At 42.7% G+C, this 21,295-nt stretch overlaps 1 protein-coding gene across 1 annotated transcript in view; it reads left to right on the top strand.

Moving 5' to 3' along the window:
* Positions 1-21,295, top strand: part of LOC309584583 (protein patched homolog 1-like) — a 253,048-nt gene that overhangs the window by 182,262 nt on the left and 49,491 nt on the right. Inside the window, exons 17-19 of the mRNA XM_082300678.1 lie at positions 588-771; positions 1,717-1,997; positions 3,555-3,692. Of these exons, the coding sequence (XP_082156804.1) occupies positions 588-771; positions 1,717-1,997; positions 3,555-3,692 (603 nt within the window). The remainder of the gene's footprint in view (positions 1-587; positions 772-1,716; positions 1,998-3,554; positions 3,693-21,295) is intronic.

Here is a 21,295-nt window from a genome sequence, read left to right as displayed (position 1 = left end):
CCCAAATAACACAGTGCACTTGTCTGGGGTTTTTTTGCACTGGGCATTTTCTGAAATACATAGATCATGGGAGACAAGTGTTAGAAAAGTTTATACAGATGTTGTTTTAATTTTTATAGCTCTCCATTTACTGGGTGGCATTTTCTTCAATGTTAGCAACAGAGGTTAACTGCACAAGGGCATGTATAGGCACTCTTGCCAAGTTTTTTTCCCTTTGCTTTAAAATACATTTCTTCAATTCTGCTGTTTTTCACCCTCGGTTACAGACAGTTTTTTTGAATTTGTATTTAAATTGTTCACTTTGTTCTGGAACCATCTGCTGATTTAGTGGGTATTATAAAAATTATATAAATATTAGTTTATAAATAACCACTTTCCACTGTTGCTGTAGTTGTTTAGATTTTTCTTCATTCTCAAACAATAGTTTTCTGGTAAGTCACTTCAAGTGAAAGTTAATGCTATTTGTCTTTTTCTTTCCCCCCTCCTATATGTGTGTTGCATCTCCAGGCTTTTTGTATTAAGCTTTGCAGCAAGAGCCCTGAAAGCAAAACTCATTCTGAATGGCTTCTAATTTTTGCATTTTGCAGTTGACTAAACAACGTTTGGTGGATGCAGATGGAATCATTAACCCAAATGCTTTTTACATCTACCTGACAGCCTGGGTTAGTAATGACCCTGTGGCCTATGCTGCCTCACAAGCCAACATCCGGCCTCCCCACCCAGAATGGGTCCATGACAAAGCAGACTATATGCCAGAAACAAGGCTGAGAAGTAAGTAACATTTTATCTTAATGTCTTACAGTTTATATAGGTGGTCTCACCCTTCCTTTAAGACCTAGTAACTACAGTTGGGTTATGCTGTATAGGGCTCAGAAGCATAAACAGAACAATATATTGTGTTACTCTGTAGACTCAGGACACAAGTGCAGTTGTTGAATCTAGTGTAATGTGGCACCACTGAAGGGTTTTATCATGTTGGAAAATGAGTTTATAACAGTTTCTAGCAAAGTTCTACGAACTTATAAGCATTGCTCCTAATGTCACTTGATAGTTCTGTATGTGAGAGAAACCTGGAGATTGCATTAAATTCCTGAATTTCATCATGTTTATCCTCAATTTTTGATATGTAAGGAAATTTCATCTAGTTAGCTCATATGTATAAGATACCAACACCAATATGGTACAAGAGCTATTTTGGGGAGGAGTCTGTGTGAGTGGGTGCTCTCCTTATGTCCCTCCCACTCTGTGCTGTTCACTGTTTTGCATCCTGAGCAGCAATGTTGGTTCGCCTTACTTCACTTCAGTAATTTATTGGGAGGATTGCTAGTTGGACACCAGTGGGGAATGGGAGAGTACATGTGGGGGAGGACTGGTGCTCTTGAAAATGTGATTTCGTAACAAGCTAGCTGTGCTTCAATGTATCCAAACCCTAGGACAGGTATTCAGTACAAAGCTGGTGAAGACTGCATACATATATTGAAATCTGTAGTTGTTAAATGATATAGAATTGTTTGGGGACTTGATAAAGGCTGTGTTTATCACAAGTATAGTAATTTCCTTTATTTAGAGTGTTTTAAGTGTCAGTTGTTCCAAAGATGCAAACATTTAAATTCAACACCTTTAAGCATTCTGCTATAGAGAACAAGTGTCTTGTTAACAATGCTGTCTGTGTATCTCCTTCCCAAACATGTTAAAACATTGCTATACTTTTCCTAGTTCCAGCAGCTGAGCCCATAGAATATGCTCAGTTTCCTTTCTACCTCAATGGATTGCGTGAAACTTCTGACTTTGTGGAAGCTATCAAGAAAGTGAGAGCTATCTGTAATAACTATGCTGGTATGGGGATTGCCAGCTACCCAAATGGTTATCCATTTATATTTTGGGAGCAGTATATTGGACTTCGTCACTGGCTCCTTTTATCCATTAGTGTGGTTTTGGTTTGCACGTTTCTGGTGTGTGCCCTCTTCCTCCTGAACCCTTGGACGTCTGGCATCATTGTAAGTTTATTATAAGGGTCGTTGTTGAAGTCAAATTACTTTCAGCATAGCTCTTTCTATAATCAGGAAGGTTTTGTTTATGTCTGGGCATCTAATAGAGTATGTATATGGCATCATTAATTATATATTTATTCAGCTTTAGGGGGTAGAGTTCATGCTAAAGATACAAACCTTTATAACCTTTGTCCACCTTAACCTTTGTCCTTTGTCCACCTTTTTGCAACTTTAAAGGTTTTGTTATAAGGATACATGAATTTTTACCTTTGTTCAGATGCCCATTAACATGAAAAATAAAGACACTTAGGAAAATTTAGAATGTTATTAAATATTAATGTTATTTCTATTAGGTTTTCCTTCCTTCTGTTTATCAATGTTATTTTTCAAGGCAGTTGCTTGTGACTAACTTGCCTGTAAATTTTCCCACTGGTTTCTGAATGCAGTCTTTCTGGAAAGACTGAAATGGTTAGGTTGTACAGTACACACTGAGAAAAGAGTGTAACTGGGCTATTGAGGAAAAACAGTTATAAAATTATAAATTGAAGAGAATACTCCTCCAAGCTTTCTGCAAGGTACCATAAGCCTCATATTAAACATTCAAGTTAAATTGGATTATGATGTTCCTATGTTTAAATTCCATAAACTGTTATATGGTTTTTGTGTATGGTTTCATAAATGTTGTGTGGCTTAGAAAAATGTAAAACAGTTGCTAGTTTTTGTATTATACATTTATATAGCAAGTATGTTAAAAGTTAAATGTTTAGTCTAGAATATTTTTCATAGCACTGAATCAAGCAATTTATGTTATTTTTCTTGATTCATTCGCTTATGAAATAATTTATTATAGTGCATACTTTTATCCCTTGGAAAGGTGGTTTATTTTCAGTCTGACATTGCTTTTTAAGTTTGTCTCTTTTTCCTGCTTTGCTTTAGAAATTTTGAAGTTGATTCCATGGATTTCCTCCCTTCCCTTATTATTTTTTACAAGGTATATGAAAGAAAAATAAAAGCTTTCCCTTGTATTTATCTATTTGCATTGTCCATATAAATCCCTTCAAGTATCTTTAATGCTCAAAGGCCCCCTGTAACCTAAGACTCATCAGCTAATTATGACATTCACCCTCTTCTGGGCTTTAAACCTATTCTGGAGTCATCCTCACTTACATTTGGAGTACTACAAAAAGAATTCCAATGCAGTTATTTGAAAGTTAGTTTTTCTAAAAGGTTTTTCAGAGAAACAGGTGAAAAAGAGAAAAATTATGTTCCAGTGAATATCCATGAGAAGGAAGAAAAAATTATTTTTCAAATCACACTGATAAATTGTTACCAATAGAAAAATGATGCTTGATTTCTTAAATGGTTCTTGGAATAATAATTTAAACTGACTCTTTAGAGGGTCATTGCCATTGAGCACAATGAAACAAAGAAAAATGGCTTGTCTTTGGGGATAGGAGAAGGAATGATATGAGGGATATATTTTATAGTCCCCATGTTGTTTTGTAATATCCTTCATTTGTCTAGAGTATGAGAAGTTACTAATGGCTGTTTGAAATCATCTAGGTGGTGGTGCTGGCTCTGATGACTGTGGAGCTGTTTGGCATGATGGGTCTAATTGGAATAAAGCTGAGTGCAGTGCCTGTGGTTATCCTGGTTGCTTCTGTTGGCATTGGTGTGGAATTCACTGTTCATATTGCTTTGGTATGTAAAACTAGAAAACATTTTCAAAGTATTTTAAAATAAAATGGTAACTGTTATTATTCCAAATCCTTACTTAAACTCCTAAGTCAATGGCATGATTTTTGGAAAAGTATCAGTCATAAACTTTGCACAAAGTTTTTTGTGCCATTTGGATTGTCATACTAGAGTACATCTGATCTGAAGAAATTGTTCCTAACTGTTGAGTCAGTCTCCTAGAAGATAAGAAGGACCAGATAACAATATTTTAATATTAATAATGCTTTTTGAAGACTGTGATTAATTAAGATCATGGGTAAATGTATCTGGTTGTGTGAGACATACATAAAGCAGAGCTCTTAAAATTTATTATTTAAGCCACACTCATTCATCATCTGCAGCCTTGCTGTTGTTCACTCTCAGTGCTATGTATTTTTTTATGCCCATTTTGTGTGTAGATTGTGTATCTTGTGGTAAAGAAACCTTCAAAGGGAGATATTCAAAATGATATGTCATTTAATCTCTGGAACACTAAAATTTGAATGATTTTAATTTTTCATTGGAAAAATCACCTTCTTTTCAAAACCCAGCAGCTATTAATAATGAGTTCAAATGCGCAATCTGTAGGGAAAGAGTATTCCAATGTAATAAAGAGAAGCAGAGAGGAATAAATGTTTGAATGTTTTATAGAAACATTTTCAACAAAGTTAGGTGTTCAAATCTAGAGCGCACCTAATCATCCAACTTAGTCAACCTGATGTACAGAAGTGCAGAAAAATGACAGTTTTCTTGCAAGGGAGCCATTTTGGATGTTCGTTATGAAAAACTCATCCTGCTTTATTTGGTGACCAAGACTGGATGGAATAAAAGGCTATTTTTCTGTATTCACATTTGACACTGGAAGTGCTGATTTATGCAATGTTAAGGATAAGTTTAGACCAAGGCCTGATTCCTATTTTCTGCCAATTAAGCAATTTTTATACTAAATTGGAGTTTTTAGATATTTTCTTAGAAATTAGGGAATTTCAGAATTTAAATATTAATATACTACAAATGAAAAGCTTCCCATGTTTTAAAACATTTTCCATTTATCTGTTCTTAGTGGTGTTATATCTCAGAATTCTCAACATTAAATAGGGAAAGGTCTCTTCACACACTCAACATAAATCATTTTTCTATAAGACTATTCTAATCCATTTTTCAGAAGAATGCTATTTTAAGAATATCATTGTCTTCATTGATTTGAATCTTACCATATTAAAAAGTAAGAATGGGTGAGTCTAGTCAATATAATATCATCTCAAGAAAAAGATGTTTGGCGCCTACTATAATCTCTGATATATTAGTATCAGCAATCAAAAAAGAAATGAAAGGAGGGGAATGGAAAATGGGGTGAGAGATGGAGAGATTGGATGGAGATTTAATAGGACTTTTATACTCAGCAGGAGGATGGGTAGACTATTGAGAGGATCTGGTAACAGTGAAAAGGAGCTGATAAAAGGAATCCAAGCACACTGGTGATGGCCAAATATTTGGAACATAGCAGGGGAGGGACTTGAACCCACCCCAATACTGAGTGAGACTCGAACCCACTACAGTATTTACACCAAATCTGCTCAGGGAGTTTTAACACTTACCCTTTGATGCCTCCCACCTGAAAGATGCCAGCTGAAATCACTTCCTGCTGGCAGTTGGATGTTTGAAGATGAGAGGATCCAAAAGTGGTAGCCTAGGGTCCAATCTGGGTCTCCAAACTGTTAATACTTTTCTACCCTAGGTATCTTATAGCAGTCTCAGGCTTTAAATCTGGAAAGGTAGTTTATTTGAGGGGTACAGCAGTAGAAACAGCTCAAGCTGGGTGCCTCCAGAGAGAGACCCTGAACAAAGAAATACCTGGGCTATTATACCCTTACGGTCTAAGTTTCCCAGCCCTCACATGACAGTTTGGTCCAATAATATATTTAGGTCTGGGGTCTTCTTGTTCTTCATTGGTTCTCTTAATTGTCTCTAGGCAGGCTATTTCTTCTCTTATCTGTGAAGTTGCAGCTTCTGCTGAAGGGGGAGTGGCCTTCCTTGCTTCCTTATCTTTCATCGTGAACTGGCTCTGTGGCCTCCTTTTACTAAACTAAAAAGTTCAGGGTATCTAGGCTTGCAGCCTAAGGCTTCAGAAAATTTATCTATTAATGCTAAGCAAGTTATACTAAAAAAATCCTCTAAAGATCATTAAGTCCAACTTCCCTTCCATGGACAGAGACTTCTTTCACTAGATTAGGTTGCTAAAAGTCCATTCCAACCTGACCTTGAAAACTTCCCATGATGGGGCATCGACAACTTCTCTGAGCAACCTGTTCCAGTGTCTCATCACCCTCATCATAAAGCATTTTTCCTTATATATAATCCAGATCTACCCTCTTTCAGTTTGAAACGCTTGCCCCTTGTCCTGTAACAACAGACCTTGGTAGAAAGTCTCTCTTCATCTTGCTTATAAGCCCCCTTTATATACTGAAAGGCCACAATAAGACCTCCCTGGAACCTTCTGTTTTCCAGGCTGAACAACCCCAACTCTCAGCCTGTCTTCATCAGAAAGGCATTCCAACCCTCGGACCATATTTGTGGTCCTCTTCTGGACCTACTTTAACGGGTCCATGACTTTCCTGTGCTGGACACCCTAGAGCTGGATGCAGTACTCCAGGTGGGGTCTATCAAGAACAGAGCAGAGAGGCAAAATCACCACCCTCGACCTGCTGGCCATGCCTCTTGATACAGCCCAGGATATGATTTGGTTTCTGGGCTGCAAGTGCACATTGCCAGTACATATCTAATTTTTCACCTACCAGTGTCCCTAAGTCCTTCTCTGCAGAACTGTTCTCAATCCATTCATCCTCCAGGCTGTATCAGTATTGGGGATTGCCCTAACCCAGGTGAAACACCATGCATTAATATTTAGAGGGTTTGTAGAATTTCTTTTCAAGGTTAACTGAGAACCACTCTAGATCACAAATGGTAACTAAAACACAGTCCAGAATCGTATGAATAGTCACACCCTCTTTCTCTCTTAATGCTGTTTCACACTTTTTTTCTGCCATGGGGCATTCAAGGAAAAATATGCACTATAATCACATTTCATCAGTGTTCTAAAACATAATGCTATCATCATTGCATATAAATTCTTTAAAAATATACTTCTGTCAAAAGACTGATTGAATTCTATGTGCACTACAAAAATAAATTTTCACATAAATTATATGGCATAATTTTATCTTTGTAACCGAAGTGACACAAACCTACCAAAATAGACAGTTGATGAGACCCAGCTTGAATATTTTTTTCTTTTAACTCCTTATGCTAAAAGGCATGATGAGCCTTTAATGTGTTATATACTCTTTCCTATTTAACATTAGTAAGCGTTCTATACAAATAAAAATGCCTTTAAAAGGAAAAACATAGCTGTCATAGTGTTTCCAATAGAAATAAGGTCCCTGCATTTTGTTTGGTATAAACTGCCATGACAAATACTGTAAGAAAACATTCTTATGATACAAAAATATAAATATCATTCACAATTAAAAAGGTTTTTAAAATCCCCAAAGCAAACCAAAATAAATGTTGTCAGCCACCAAGTTCTCTCTTTGTCAATGTGACTATTGAAGTGTGAAGCAGCAGACAGGTCACTTGCACATGATATGCAGGATAAGGAATCGGGCAGGGCAGAAAAATGAAGAGAGATGAGAATGAGAACTTTTGTTCTAGTATTTTAAGTTAAGGTTCTCCATCCTTATGGTTTGGTTTCAAACAGAACACAGAGACTGAAGCAATTTTTCAGGCCCTTCACTTGCAGCAATCCATCTTTGGACTAAAACATAACCAAAAAAAAGCTAAATTATTTTCACAAAGAGATCCCAATGTAGCTGTTTTAATTAAAAGTGCCAATGCAGCATGGGAAAACCAATCAAAACAACAGAGGAAAAGTGTCACTCATTAGTCCTGGATACAACAGAAAGTAATTTATATTTAATAAGTAAAAATAAAGGGGTTATTTTAAATTCTTCCATTTGATTTTTCTCACTTCCTATTAACTTCTTTCCTGCCATTAAAATAAGGTGACAAAGGTTAATGCTTTGAATGCTATAAGGAGACAGCTGAGCTGTGGCTTACCAAGAAAAAAATAGATTATTTAGCTTCTAATGCCACTCAGTTAACAGTATCAATATCAAAATAAGGCATACGCTCTTTGAATTTCTAAAACCACCAGCACCTCTCAATGTTCAGCACATTTTGAAGTGAAAAAAGAATTATTATAGTGTTTGCATACACTTGGCACCTTTTATGAAAAATGTCAAAACACTTTTGCAAACAGTAATTAAGCCTTGCAATTCTCCTGGGAAGTAGATAAGTACAATTATGCCCATTTTATTGAGAAACTAAGGCACAGGGCAGTTGCATGACTTGACCAAAATCACGTGTACCAAGTCATTAATCAAGTGGGAAACTGAACCACACTCCCAAACTCAGACTTCCTGTCTTCTATTTTATCTTGGCCCTTTGATAATGGTAGTCTATGGTACATGTTAGTTAACACCAGTGCAGTTTTCACTAGTGCCTATTAACAGGGAAAGGCAGACTCACACCAGCATCAGTGGGTTCATAAGCCCATTAAGGGTTACCATACAGTAAAAGAGAAACTACAGTACACTGGGAACATACACACACTGACAGGTACACTTTGAGATGCACACATCAATACACACAGCAAAACAAAACCTGCACACAGCTAAAATTATTTAAATCTCTAAGACTGACATATTTACTTCATATCTGCTTATTTTTTAAAAATATTGTGCATAACGCATTTTGAAATTAACAGTAACATTTCATACTACCACAGTTTGTGATATGCAAATTTAAAATATTCTAAACAAAGATGTACCTTTACAGAAAAAAATCCTATTGCATAAGCAATATTTGCATTGAATTATACAAGTAAATCAAACAATATTTAAGCAGCAGAAACTTAAGCTGAAATTTAGAACTAGATAAAATTGTGGCAAAGAGATGAAAATACAATAAGTACAAAGCAAACCCAATATTGTCCTCACTCTATTAAGTGGAGGCAAATGAGTCCAGATTATACTGCTTTACAGTGTTCTTTTGTATATTGCATATGCATACCTCTTTAAACATTTATAGAAATATTTTACAAAATAATACATTAGGTTGCAGTAACACTGAATTGTTGTCCTGATGCAGCATGTCCTTTCTCACAACTTTGAGCAGTACTTCTCTTCGAGCAGTTCTGGAAATACAGCTTTCCATCTTTGGCCTCTTCTTTGCTTCAGTTATTACCCTTTACAAATACAGAGGAAAAAATCAAAACATTAATTAAAGTTCAAGAAAACGAAAGAAATCAAGCTAACCCAACACTCATTTTGTGATTCTTGTGGTCACAGTTAGCAGTGAGGCATGATGTTTCTCTTTTTCCAGTCACTGGGGACTTTGCCTGACTGCCATGGCTTTTCAAATATGTGTGGCTTGACAACTACATCGGTTAATTCCCTAAGGACCCTGGGATGCATCTCACCGGGTCCCATGGACTCGTATATGTTCAGGTTCCTCAGGTGGTCTCGAACCTGATCCTCTCCTGCAATGGGTAGGATGCAATGGGTAGGACTTCCTTCCTTCAGTCGCTGCCTTGAGATTCAGAGACTTGAGAGATCTGGGAAGAGAGATTGCCATTGAAAACGGAAGCAAAAAAGTTGTTGAGGACCTCAGCCTCCTCCATGTAGATTGTCACCAGATCCCCTATTTATCAGGGAGGATACAATATATTTTTCCTTCCTTTTCTGACTAACATACCTGTAGAAGCCCTTATTATTATTCTTCACATCCCTTGCCAAATTTAGCTCCAGCTGTGCTTCATTCCTGATCCCATCCCTACACATCTGGGCAGCGTCCCTATATTCTTCCTGGGATGTGTGCCCCTGCTTCCACTGCCCGTGCATTTCCCTCTTGTGTTTCAGTTTGACAAGGAGGTCCTTACTCAGACATGCCTTACTCCTGCCTCCCTTGCCTGAATTCTTGCACATGGGAAATGATAGTTCTTGTGTCTTTAAATAGCTTCCAGCTCTGTTCAGCTCTTTTATCCCTGAGAACAGTTTCCCAGGGGGTCCCATCCACCAGTCCCTTGAACAACTGAAAAAAATCCAAACATTCATTAAAGTTCAAGAAAAAGAAACAAATCAAGCTAATCCAACAGTCATTTCATGATTCTTGTGGTTACAGTTAGCAGTCAGGCCATGTGGACTCTTCTTCCATCAGTCATGGACTTCTTGGTAACGAAATCCTGATGCCAATCAAAAAAGATTTAGATGCCTTGATTTCCGAATGCCACAAATTCAGTCAAAACCAATGGAAACTTCAAAAAGGAAAAAGCTGTACCTGATACTGGACACAGTTAAGATTGTCTGTTGTAGTGCTAGGTTTCGTTTAGCAAGCTGCAGCTTTCCCTGAGAGCTCAGCGGAGCTGCTTGAGGCAGGACAGCCATTCTGTCCTCCTGTAGTCATTTTCGGATGGCTCCACACTCTTGTTCTGGCAGCTATCAGCTCTACAACACAGTGACGGCGAAGGAGGCGAGAAGGGTCTCTCCATAAGGGTTTCAGAGGACCTTTAATGGTTACATCTTGTCCTGGCGACCCCCAGAGGCAGAGAGACATCGTGATCTGGGCGTAGGGGGGTTTTGTCAGATCGCAGGGGCAGTACATGAGCGGATTTGGGGTACAGGAACCAATAGGGAGGACCCGAGGGAGTGGCCAGGACTAGGGGCAGGGGAAAGTGGGGGGGGGAACAATATGGGATCAGAAAAGCAGTGGGTAAACAGATCACCACATCTTCCCCTTTCATATCAAATTGAAAAGAGAAGGGCATAATTTTTATACAACAGAAAAAATGGCAAAACAATGCAAAATAGTTAAATTTAAAATGATGAGGCAGCTGGTTGTTGTTGACTTTGGAGATCGGTGCTGGTTGAGTTCTCACACAGCAGATGCTTTTGTAGCTTATCGTGTTCTTTCTTCTGCTGAGTCTGCTAGGATGGCATCTTTTTGGTTGCTACTCCCTCGCTTTCGGTCTAGGCGGCATGATTCATAAATTCTTTGGAGTTTCTATGTATCATCCCATCAGCCTTATCTTCCTCCTTGGCTCCATTCCGTCTCTGCTCCCTCCATAAATTCTTCTCTCTGGTTTCTGGTTTTCTTCTTCTCTGATAAGATACTCCAGGAATGTGAAGACTTTCTATAGGAGAAAGTTTCACAAAGGATGTCTGGACTTCAGGCGGCTCTCTTGAAAGCTGTTTATTACATCGGCGAAGTTACAGCATTTCAGGGAGTGGGTATCCAGAGCCAGCCCTACAGCTGCCAGCTCCAGCTGTAGGCATACCTGAAGCCGCTTTCTGTTCAAGTTACTAAGCATTATATACTTTTCTTTGCAGAGTATCTTAACACATAACAACCAATAAGCACCATACACAATACCTTTACATTTGCCTATAGCCTATCATAACTACTACCATCACCATATTATAGTCATTATTATCCAATCACAAGAGTAAGTAAGTTACAATTTAAGCTTACAATGGAAAATTCTCAGACCTCTCTTTTTCTTCCTACATCAACATTTCTTGTTTGCCTGCCATATCTCTCTTTTTGGTAAAGACATGTTTTCTATTTACTTATGCTCTTCTTAAGACTTATTTACTTGGTGAAAAACACGTCTTTGTTTGTAGTCACATACCTTTGTCCTACTCCTAAAAATCTCCTTCCAACTCATCTCCAACCTTTGCCTTCTCAGTTACTCATCGATCACTGTTTCAGCAAAACATCTTTTACTCGATATCAAAACTTGCTTCCATTTCTACCTCATCCCCAGTTTCTACATTCACAGACCTTTCTGCCATGCCTACATACCTGTGAAACTTTCTTACCAAACTTTCATCCTCCCCAACAACTTTCTCTGCCTATCTTTTCTAAACTGACTACATAAACAATAGACATTCTATATCATGTATTACATTATGGAACCTAGGTAAAGTTTTTCTAACATTAAGTAACATGCGAAAAGCCAACATCACTATACATTCATAACAGGGGTAAGGGTTTAGGGGGAGCTCCCAGGCCGGGGTGATCAGCCCTAGCTCGGTGAGGGGACAGGGGAGACACGGAATGGTCAGAACATTTTCCAATCTCTCCTGAGGGTCAGAGGGAGAGGACTGGAGGTTTCTGTTTCCAGATGACTGAGTGGAACAAAACAAAGGTTAGTTCTTTTTATCTCTCGTGCACAAGGGCCTCCCACGCACCGCTAATCTTAAAAACTCCCAAACTGGGGGCACAGAACTTGCATCTTCTCTTGTTAGGGATGGGCTTTTTCTTGCCGGGGCTTCACATGAGATGCGACCTCCTTCACCTTGACAAGAACCCACCCCTAACCCTCCACCCAAACCGAGGCAAAAGGATTAAACTAAAAAGAAAAACAGCCCTCCGAACCAGGCCATTCCCAGCTCCCTTTTGAGGCTTACCAGCACAAAGGGTCTCCCACTCTCTTACCAGGCCAGCCAGGCTCCTCTTCAGGGCTTTCCAGAACGGGGAATCAACTTAAAGCACTCAGTGTGGTCCGTCACTGTCCAGCCGACCCCTTTTTAAAAGCGCTACTTTTCTCAAGAGGCTCCCGGCTGTCCCGTTGGTTGTCTTGCCGAAACGCCAGCTTCGCATCAGGGAAATGGCTTCCCAAAGGCAGCTACGCTCTCCAGGGCACCTCTTCTCAGATGCCTCACTTGGGACACCATCTGTTGTAGTGCTAGGTTTAGTTTAGCAAGCTGCAGCTTTCCCTGAGAGCTCAGCGGAGCTGCTTGGGGCAGGACAGCCATTCCGTCCTCCTGTAGTCCTTTTCAGACGGCTCCACACTCTTGTTCTGGCAGCTATCAGTGACAGCAAAGGAGGCAAGAAGGGTCTCTCCATAAGAGTTTTGGAGGATCTTTAATGGTTACATCTTGTCCTGGTGACCCCCAGAGGCAGAGAGACATTGTGATCCGGGAGTGGGGGGGTTTTGTCAGATCGCAGGGGCGGTACATGGGCGGAGTTGGGGTACAGGAACCAATAGGCAGGACCTGAGGGAGCGGCCAGGACTAGGGGCAGGGGAAAGTGGGGGGGGAACAATATGGGATCAGAAAAGCAGTGGGTAAACAGATCACCATAAATGTCATATTAGCCTGCTCTTCAGCTTGGAAAATCTGAGCCCAAGCATTTCCTTATTCTGAGGATACTATCACTTACTGTATTCCTAGACTTTGAGTATAAATGCATTCAGGTTTATATGCTCTTTGATTTGTTTGGAGAGAAGTTTTATAAATCAGAAGGTGGTTTTATCAGGAATCATCAAAAAATTTCCATCAAAGTTCTGCACGTATATGCGTGTGTATCTGCATATGTGTGAGTAAAATATGTCCGCAATCAAAATAAAATGCCTTGCTTTGGTCAAACTACTGTCCACCACTGAAAAGTTATGAAAATCAGAGCAAGAAAATAGGGACCAAGAGCTAAGTAAGGATTCAACACTTCTGGTTTTTCCCCCCAAATGAGGAAGAAAAAAGAAGTTAATTAAATCAGTTTTCAAACACAAGCCCCAGAAAGCTTTAGGGATAAAAAAGTTAATTTATTCCTCCCCTTCAAAGCATTCCCCATAAAATAAATTGATTTATTTTCAAAGAAAATAAACAAACAGCTTTAGTCTTCCCCAAACATCTAAAATCATAGAATCAGAACAGTTTGGGTAGGAAGGGACCATAAAGGTCATCTAGTTCCAATGCCCCTGACATGGGCAGGGACACCTTACACTAGACCGGCTTGCTCAGGACTCTATCCAACATGGCCTTGAACACTTCCAGGGATGGGGCAGCCACAATATCTCTGGGCACCCTGTGCCAGTGCCTCGCCACCCTCTGAGTAAGGAATTTCTGCCTAACATCCAATCTAAACCTACTCTCGGTTTAAAGCCATTCCCCCTTGTCCTGTCACTACATGCCCTTGTAAAAAGTCCCTCTCCATCTTTCTTGTAGGCTCCCTTGGGTTACCCGGAGCCTTCTCAAGGCTAAACAATACCAGTGCTCTCAGCCTTTCCTCATAGAAGAGGCTCTCCATCCCTCTAATCATCTTCGTGGCCCTCCTGTGCTGGGGACCTCGGAGCTGGATGCAGTATTGCAGGTGGAGTCTCACCAGAGTGGAGCAGAGGGGAGGAATCCCCTCCCTCGCCCTGCTGCCCACGCTGCTTTTGATGCAGCCCAGGATACGATTGGCTTTCTGAGCTGCGAGCGCACGTTGCCAGCTCATGTCCAGCCTCTCGTCCACCAGTACTCCCAAGCCCTTCTCGCCAGGGTGCCTCTCAATCGGTTCATCCCCCAAGCCTGGATTGATACTGGGGGTTGCTCTGACCTAGGTGCAGCATCTTGCACTTGGATTTGTTAAATCTCATGAGATTCCCATGGGCAACTTCTTCTCGAGCTTGTCCATGTCCCTCTGGATGGCATCCCATCCTTCAGGCAGGTCAACTTCACCACTGAGCTTGGTGTCATCTGCAAATTTGCTGAGGGTGTCCTCAATCCCTCTCTCTATGTCATTAATGAAGATATTAAATAACACTGGTCCCAGTATGGACCTGTCGTGGTTTGACACTGGCCAAACACCAGGCACCCACAACAGCCGCTCACTCACTCTCCCATGCTACGAGCTGGACAGAGGAGAGGAAAAAAAATTAAATGAAGGGTTCATGAGTTGAGATAAGGACCGGGAGAAAACACTCCAAGGGCAAAACAGGCTCAACTTAGAAGTACAAAGTGGATTTATTACTAACAAAGTCAGAGGAGGATAATGAGAAGTAAAATAAGCAGTTAAAACCACCTTTTTTCCCCCAACCCCTCCCTCCTTCTACCCTGACAGCACAAGGAGACAGGGCATGGGGGTTTTGGTCAATTCGTCACCCGAGATCTTCTTTCACTGCTCAGGGAGAGAAGTCCTTCCCCTGTGAGACCGTGGGGTCCCTCCCATGGGAGGCAGTTCTCCGTGAACTTTTCCGATGTGGTTCCAATCTCACAAGCATCAGTCCTCCCAAAACTGCTGTGGCGTGGGTCACTCTTCCACGGGGTGCAGTCCTACAAGGACAGTCTGCTCCAGCTTGGAAGCAGGGCCCCCCTCTCTCTACCAGGTCTTCCACTGGATCACCCGCTTTGGTGTGGGCACCTCCCCCATGGGCTGCAGGTGGATCTCTGTATCCCCTGTGGATCCCCATGGGCTGCAGGGGGACAGCCTGCTTCACCATGGTCATCACCACGGCCTGCAGAGGAATCTCGGCTCCGGTGCTTGGAGCACCTCCTCCCCCTCCTTCTTCACTGACCTTGGTGTCTCCATGTTGTTTCCCTCACATGTTCTCACCTCCTCCTCTTCTCTGGCTAGAAAAAAACTGTGCTCCCACTTTGTTTTGATTTTCTTTTTAAATATGTTATCACAGAGACATTGCCATCATGTCTAATTGGCCCAGCCTTGGCCAGCATCACATCCATCTTTGGAGCCATCAGGGATTGGCTCTGCTGGACATGGTGGAAGCTTCTAGCAGCTTCTCACAGAAGCCACCTCTGTGGCCCCCCCACTACCAAAAACCAGGCTGTGCAAAACCAACACAGGACCCCTGAGGGACACCACTGGTCACTGATGTCCATTGGAACTCTGAGCCGTTGACCACTACCCTCTGGATGCGACTGTTCAACCAATTCCTTATCCACTGAACAGTCCACTCCTCAAATCCATCTCCCTCCAATTTCTATTGCTAGCCTAAGGAGAGATAATGATTTAAGTTTCAAAACATACAAATTCTTGGATGAACCAGCAGAATATTTTTTCACAGGATCATATTAAATGCCTTGTTAAGTCAGCTTTGATCTCTATGAATTTGCGATAGCCACTGCAACTGCCCCTGGCAAAACAGAGTGCTTGACCCAGGGACTCCTCCAGCCTGGCAGCTTGCTGGGCAGATCTCCGAATACTGCATCGCATCCCAAAAGCACAGGGGACACCCCACAGTGCAACATCACACTAGGCAAGGTGGAGCTTTCCCATCTCTCTCACTCAGCCCATCTCCCAGAGGGATTTACTCCTCGCTATGGACTTCAAGTTCTTTTGATGAATTTTATTCAAAAAAGGACAATTCTTGAAGTAACTGGCAATTTTACACTTTCACTGTCATTGCTGTGTGATGTTTTAGAAGATAGTGATCAGTGATCAGAGCACAGGGAAACAACTGAAAGTTCGCTTTCCTAAGGTTTAGGGTCTTGACTATACTATTCACCTGGCCCACATCCCTCAAGATCATGAATTCCACCAGGGCATGTTCACTGCAGCCCAGGCTACCTACCGATCTTGACCTCTCCTCTGCATTGGTGAGCAAAAGGCCCAGTAATGCATCTCTGGTTGGGCTTTCTATCACAGAATCACAGAACAGTTAGGGTTGGAAAGGACCTCTGGAGATCATTCAGTCCAACCCCCCTACCAAGGCAGGGTCACCCAGAGCAGGTGACACAGGAACACGTCCAGGTGGGTTTTGAATGTCTCCAGAGAGGGAGACTCCACAACCTCCCTGGGCAGCTGGTTCCAGTGCTCTGCTACCCTCTGCTATCCTCATGTTGAGGAGCCATATCCACATGTTTCTTTAACACTTCCAGGGATGGTGACTCTACTACTTCCCTGGGCAGTCTGTTCCAATGCTTCACAACCCTTTCCATGAAGAATTTAGTATTGATCCCTGGGGAATGCCACTGACTACAGGCCTCCAACTGGATTCTACTCCTCTGATCGCGACCCTCTGAGCTCTGCCATTCAGACAGTTCTTGATTCACCTCACTGTCTGTCCATTCATCTAACCCACATTTCCTGAGCTTGCCTACGAGGATGTTATGGGAGACAGTGTCAAAAGCTTTGCTGAAGTCGAGGTAGGCAACATGCCATCCGGCCTGCCATGTCATCACCTGGATTAGGAAGTTATCCTCAGTGCACTCCAAGATGCTCCTAGACTGCTTGCATCTTGCTGTGATGCTTTTCCAGTGGATGTCAGGGTGGTTGAAGTCCCCCAGCAGGATCAGAGCCTGCAATCGTGATGCTTGCTACAGTTGAAGCAAGAATGCTTCATCAACATCTTCCCCTTGATAATGCAGCCTGTAGTAAACACCAGCCACAAGGTTTCGTTTGTTGGCTTGGCCTCTAATTTTCACGCATAAGCTCTCAACCTGTGTACTGCTGGTTGTCAAAAACAGCTCTGTGCAATTAATCAACTTTTTTCACATAGAGGGCAACCCCCCCCCCCTCCTTCCTGAACGTGAGCCAGCGTGTGGCCAGGGGTCCAAGAAGGCCAATGGCATCCCGGCTTGTATCAGAAATAGTGTGGCCAGCAGAACTAGGGAAGCGATCATTCTCCTGTACTCAGCACTGGTGAGAGCCACACCTCAAATACTCTGTTCAGTTCTGGGCCCCTCACTACAAGAAAGACATTGAGGTTCTGGAGCAAGTCCAGAGAAGGGCAACAAAGCTGGTGAAAGGTCTGGAGCAAAAGTCTTATGAGGAGTGGCTAAGGGAACTGGGGGTGTTTAGTCTGGAGAAAAGGAGGCTCATTGAGATCTTCTTGCTCTCTACAAATACCCAAAAGGAGGTTGTAATGAGATGGGAGTCAGTCTCCTCTCCCAGGTAACAAGTGACAGGACAAGAGGAAATGGCTTCAAGTTGTGCCAGGGGAGGTTTAGATTGAATATTAGGAAAAATTTCTTCATGAAAAGGGCTGTAAAGCATTGGAACAGACTGCCCAGGGAAGTGGTAGAGTCACCATCCCTGGAAGTGTTAAAAAAATATGTGGATATGGCACTTGAGGACATGGCTTAGTGGTGCACGTGGTGGTGGTTCTAGGTTAGTGGTTGGACTTGATGATCTTAGAGGTCTTTTCCGACCTTAACGAGTCTATGATTCTATGATTCCTTGCCTGGCCATCCTGAGCAGCTTATAGCCATCGATTGCCGTGCTCTAATCATGTGATTCATCCCACCAAGTTTCAGTGATAGCCATCAGATCATAGCTTTCCAGCTGCACAGTGTCTTCCAGCTCCTCCTGTTTGTTACCCATGCTGTGTGCATTGCTATAGCAACACTTCAGTTGGATTGTCGACTGTCTTGTCTTTTTGGAGGGTTGGGGAGCATTCCTCACTACTCTGGTAGGTGTGCTCATCCACCCTGTTGCTTGTGAGTACATGTATTTTACAGCTTTGAACACCCCCCCACACCCCCCCAAGTTCCTTAGTTTAAAGCATGATTTACTAAGTCAACCAATCTGTCAACAAAGATTCTCCTGCCTCTTCTATATAGGTGGATCCCATCTCTCCCGAGTAGACTGCATTCATTGAAGAACATCCCATGATTATAGAAGCCAAAACCCTGGCTACAACACTGGCCACCAAGCCAGGTGTTGATCTGCATGATGCGTCGACTTCTGCCCACACCCTTATCCCTGACTGGCAAGACAGAGAAGATCACTTGGGCCCCTGTCCCCTTCACTTGCACCCCCAGGGCTTTGAAGTCCTGTTTGATCTTGCCCAGTGTACCAGTTTGAAAACAAACCAGTGGGAGATCGCAAGTCAGAATTATAATTTAATAGGAAAATTAAAATAAATGCAATAGTACAAGAACACTGACAGAGTCAGGATACAACCTGACACCCTGTTAGTCAGGGTGGTGGTAGCAGTCCAGATGAAGTGGTCCTGTTGAAGCGGTGATCCTGTGGAAGGGTCTGGCCTTCACCTGAAGGTCCAATGGTAGCTCTTGTCCTCTGGGAATCCAGTAGGTAAGGGCTGAGCGTGGTGTTCCAAACCTCAGATTATATCCAGGTAGGAATGCTTGGTTCCTTCCCCTGGGCGGAGCATCTCACAATGGGATGATGTAATTTTATGAGTCATGCAGTGAGGCTTGATAGCCCATTAACAGAAGATATCTTCCGGAGGGAGTTATCAGGGATGGGTCATGGAAGAGATAAAGATCATTGTTCCACCTGGTTTTAACAGGTGGTGATAGAATACATACTTTTGGTTACATCTTACATTGTAACCTAAGACACCCAGACTATGCTTTACCATGTCATTGGTGCCCACATGGAAGAGAAATAGTGGATAGTAGTTTGTGCTTTTAGCCAGTTGTGGCAGCCTCTCTGTGACATCCTGTATCTTGGCTCCTGACAAGCAGCAAAATTCCCTTGACTGTATATCTGCTACAGTGGGGATTCTGTAACACGATGTATCAAACGAGGAGGGCCGTAGAAAGGAAATCTATATGGACCGATTCTTGATAGATGTTTCAGAGATGTTTATTTTCTCCAGCCGCATAGCCGGGATCTGCCGAGGAACTGTTGCAATCACGGGACCTGAGGGTCCTTGCCTGTGCAGGGGAACACAAAACAACCAATGGGGAAGGAGGTTGACCAGGGGCTGGGGAAACCCCGTGTCTCCCACCCCAGGGCCCCTCTCCCAAGACTACATGGCGGGGGGGGGAGGGACCCCGACATTTCACCCGTTTATTTTTAACAAAAGAGATTTAAAACTTAACATTGACAACAACTGGATAAACATAACAAGAACAGTTTTAAAACAAAACAAGCCACCCTCCTGAGTCTTTAAATGTACAAACAGATTCTCTGGAGCATCTTAAGGCTGACAGAAGGGAGACAGGACTCTCCGGGCATGCTTTGTGGGGAAACTGAGGCAGGAGAAGGTTTAATTTCTTCCCTCCCCCTCTTCATCCCCCACTCGGCATTGGAAAGGGATTTTTTGGGAAACAATTGGCAAAAGCATGGTTTTGTGAGGGAAACCACGGGTGGAAAAGGATTGGGAATACACTGGGGGTAATAGGATATAGGATAAAGGGGAAAGGTGGGATTAGGAAAGGGAGACTGTAGGGGGGGCCTATAATGGAGATATTGTCTAACATGACTACGATTTTTTGCATATATACTGCCTTTTACAGGAACACCATCAGGCCCAGTGACCTGCGATGCTTGTAACCCTTTTCTCCCTAGCACAATTTTGAATTCCACCACCTCTCCATCTCCCAAGCTTGGGATGTATTTTTCAGGGTTATTCTTTTTAATAGGAGTTCTATGAACGAATATGTCTTGCTGGTTGTCACATCTCATTATAAAACCATAATTTTGTTTAACATTATACCATTTTACTATTCCTAAAACCTTAGCTACGGTGATCTTTTCCTTTTTCCGAGCGGCTGCTGTTTTCTCTCTCACTGCATTTTTGCTTTCTCTTTCGCTTTCGGTTGCTCCCGTGTTGGAATTGTCGGGGCTGCTGGTGCCTGCGCGCTCTTCCCGGGGTCGCATTTGGGGCCACGCAGGCCGGACCGGGCCGCGCCGCTCAGTTCTCTGTGCGTCGCTGCTTCTGGTCGCAGCTTCACTGCCGCTGCCAGGCGCTGCACCCACGTCTCGGCCAGGTCCCCGAGCGATGCTCCAGGGCACGTTTCCTCTGGGTGCGGCTCTGCTCCGCCGCCACCGCTGCCAGCCGCCACCTGCGCACCGCCCCTCTCGGTTGGGCGTTCACAGGGCTCACTCCACCATGCACTGCGCGGGGCCGGGCGGGCTCCCGCTGTGCCTCGGTCTGCTGCCGACACTGCAGCTCGCATCGCTCTGCCTGCCCGCAGGAATTGCCTCGCTGCTGCTCGCAGAGGGCTCGGTCCACGTGGCCTGGGTCGCACGGTCCCTGAGCCAGGCTTCCCTTCACCAGGACACAGCTGACATTGCTCAACAGTCTCAGTAATTAAATAATATTCACGAAAATATTCTTCCACTGGCATATATTTTGACTCAAAAATTAACTGTGTCCAAACGGTGTTCCAAAAGTCTTTGGTAAGAATTAAATCCGAAGAAACATAGAAAAAGTTCTTAAACAACCATGCCAGGAAGTGTTTCAGTTCCCTTTGAGCTTGAATTAAGCTAAAATTTACAAATCGTTGTTCAAAATTATTTTTAAGCTTAAGATAAATGTCTATATGCAGCTCTGAGAGCCAAGAGTCTTCCCACGGCTCCTCCATAGTTTAGATATGGAATAGCAAAACAAAAACAAGAAGAGAAATCCACAGTTTCTAGAATTTACTCACAAATCAGTCGCTGTAGGGATCGGGGATCGTTCTGCTCGCAATTCACCACCATTTGCTACAGTGGGGATTCTGTAACACAATGTATCAAACGAGGAAGGCTGTAGAAAGGAAATATATATGGACCAATTCTTGATAGATGTTTCAGAGATGTTTATTTTCTCCTGCCGCATGGTCGGGATCTGCCGAGGAACTGTTGCAATCACGGGACCCGAGGGTCCTTGCCCGCGCAGGGGAACACAAAACAACCAATGGGGAACGAGGTTGACCAGGGGCTAGGGAAACCCCATGTCTCCTGTCCCAGGGCCCCTCTCCCAGGACTACATGGTGGGGGGGGGGAGGGACCCCAACATAGGTCAGCTGAAGCATGTACCTCGGTGCCTCTCAGCAGAGATTCACCTAGCTACT

Source organism: Coloeus monedula, assembly GCF_965178545.1.
Source record: "Coloeus monedula genome assembly, chromosome: W".
Lineage (NCBI taxonomy): Eukaryota > Metazoa > Chordata > Aves > Passeriformes > Corvidae > Coloeus > Coloeus monedula.
Note: the sequence above shows the minus strand (reverse complement) of the source record. Positions and strands in the feature narration are given on the sequence as shown.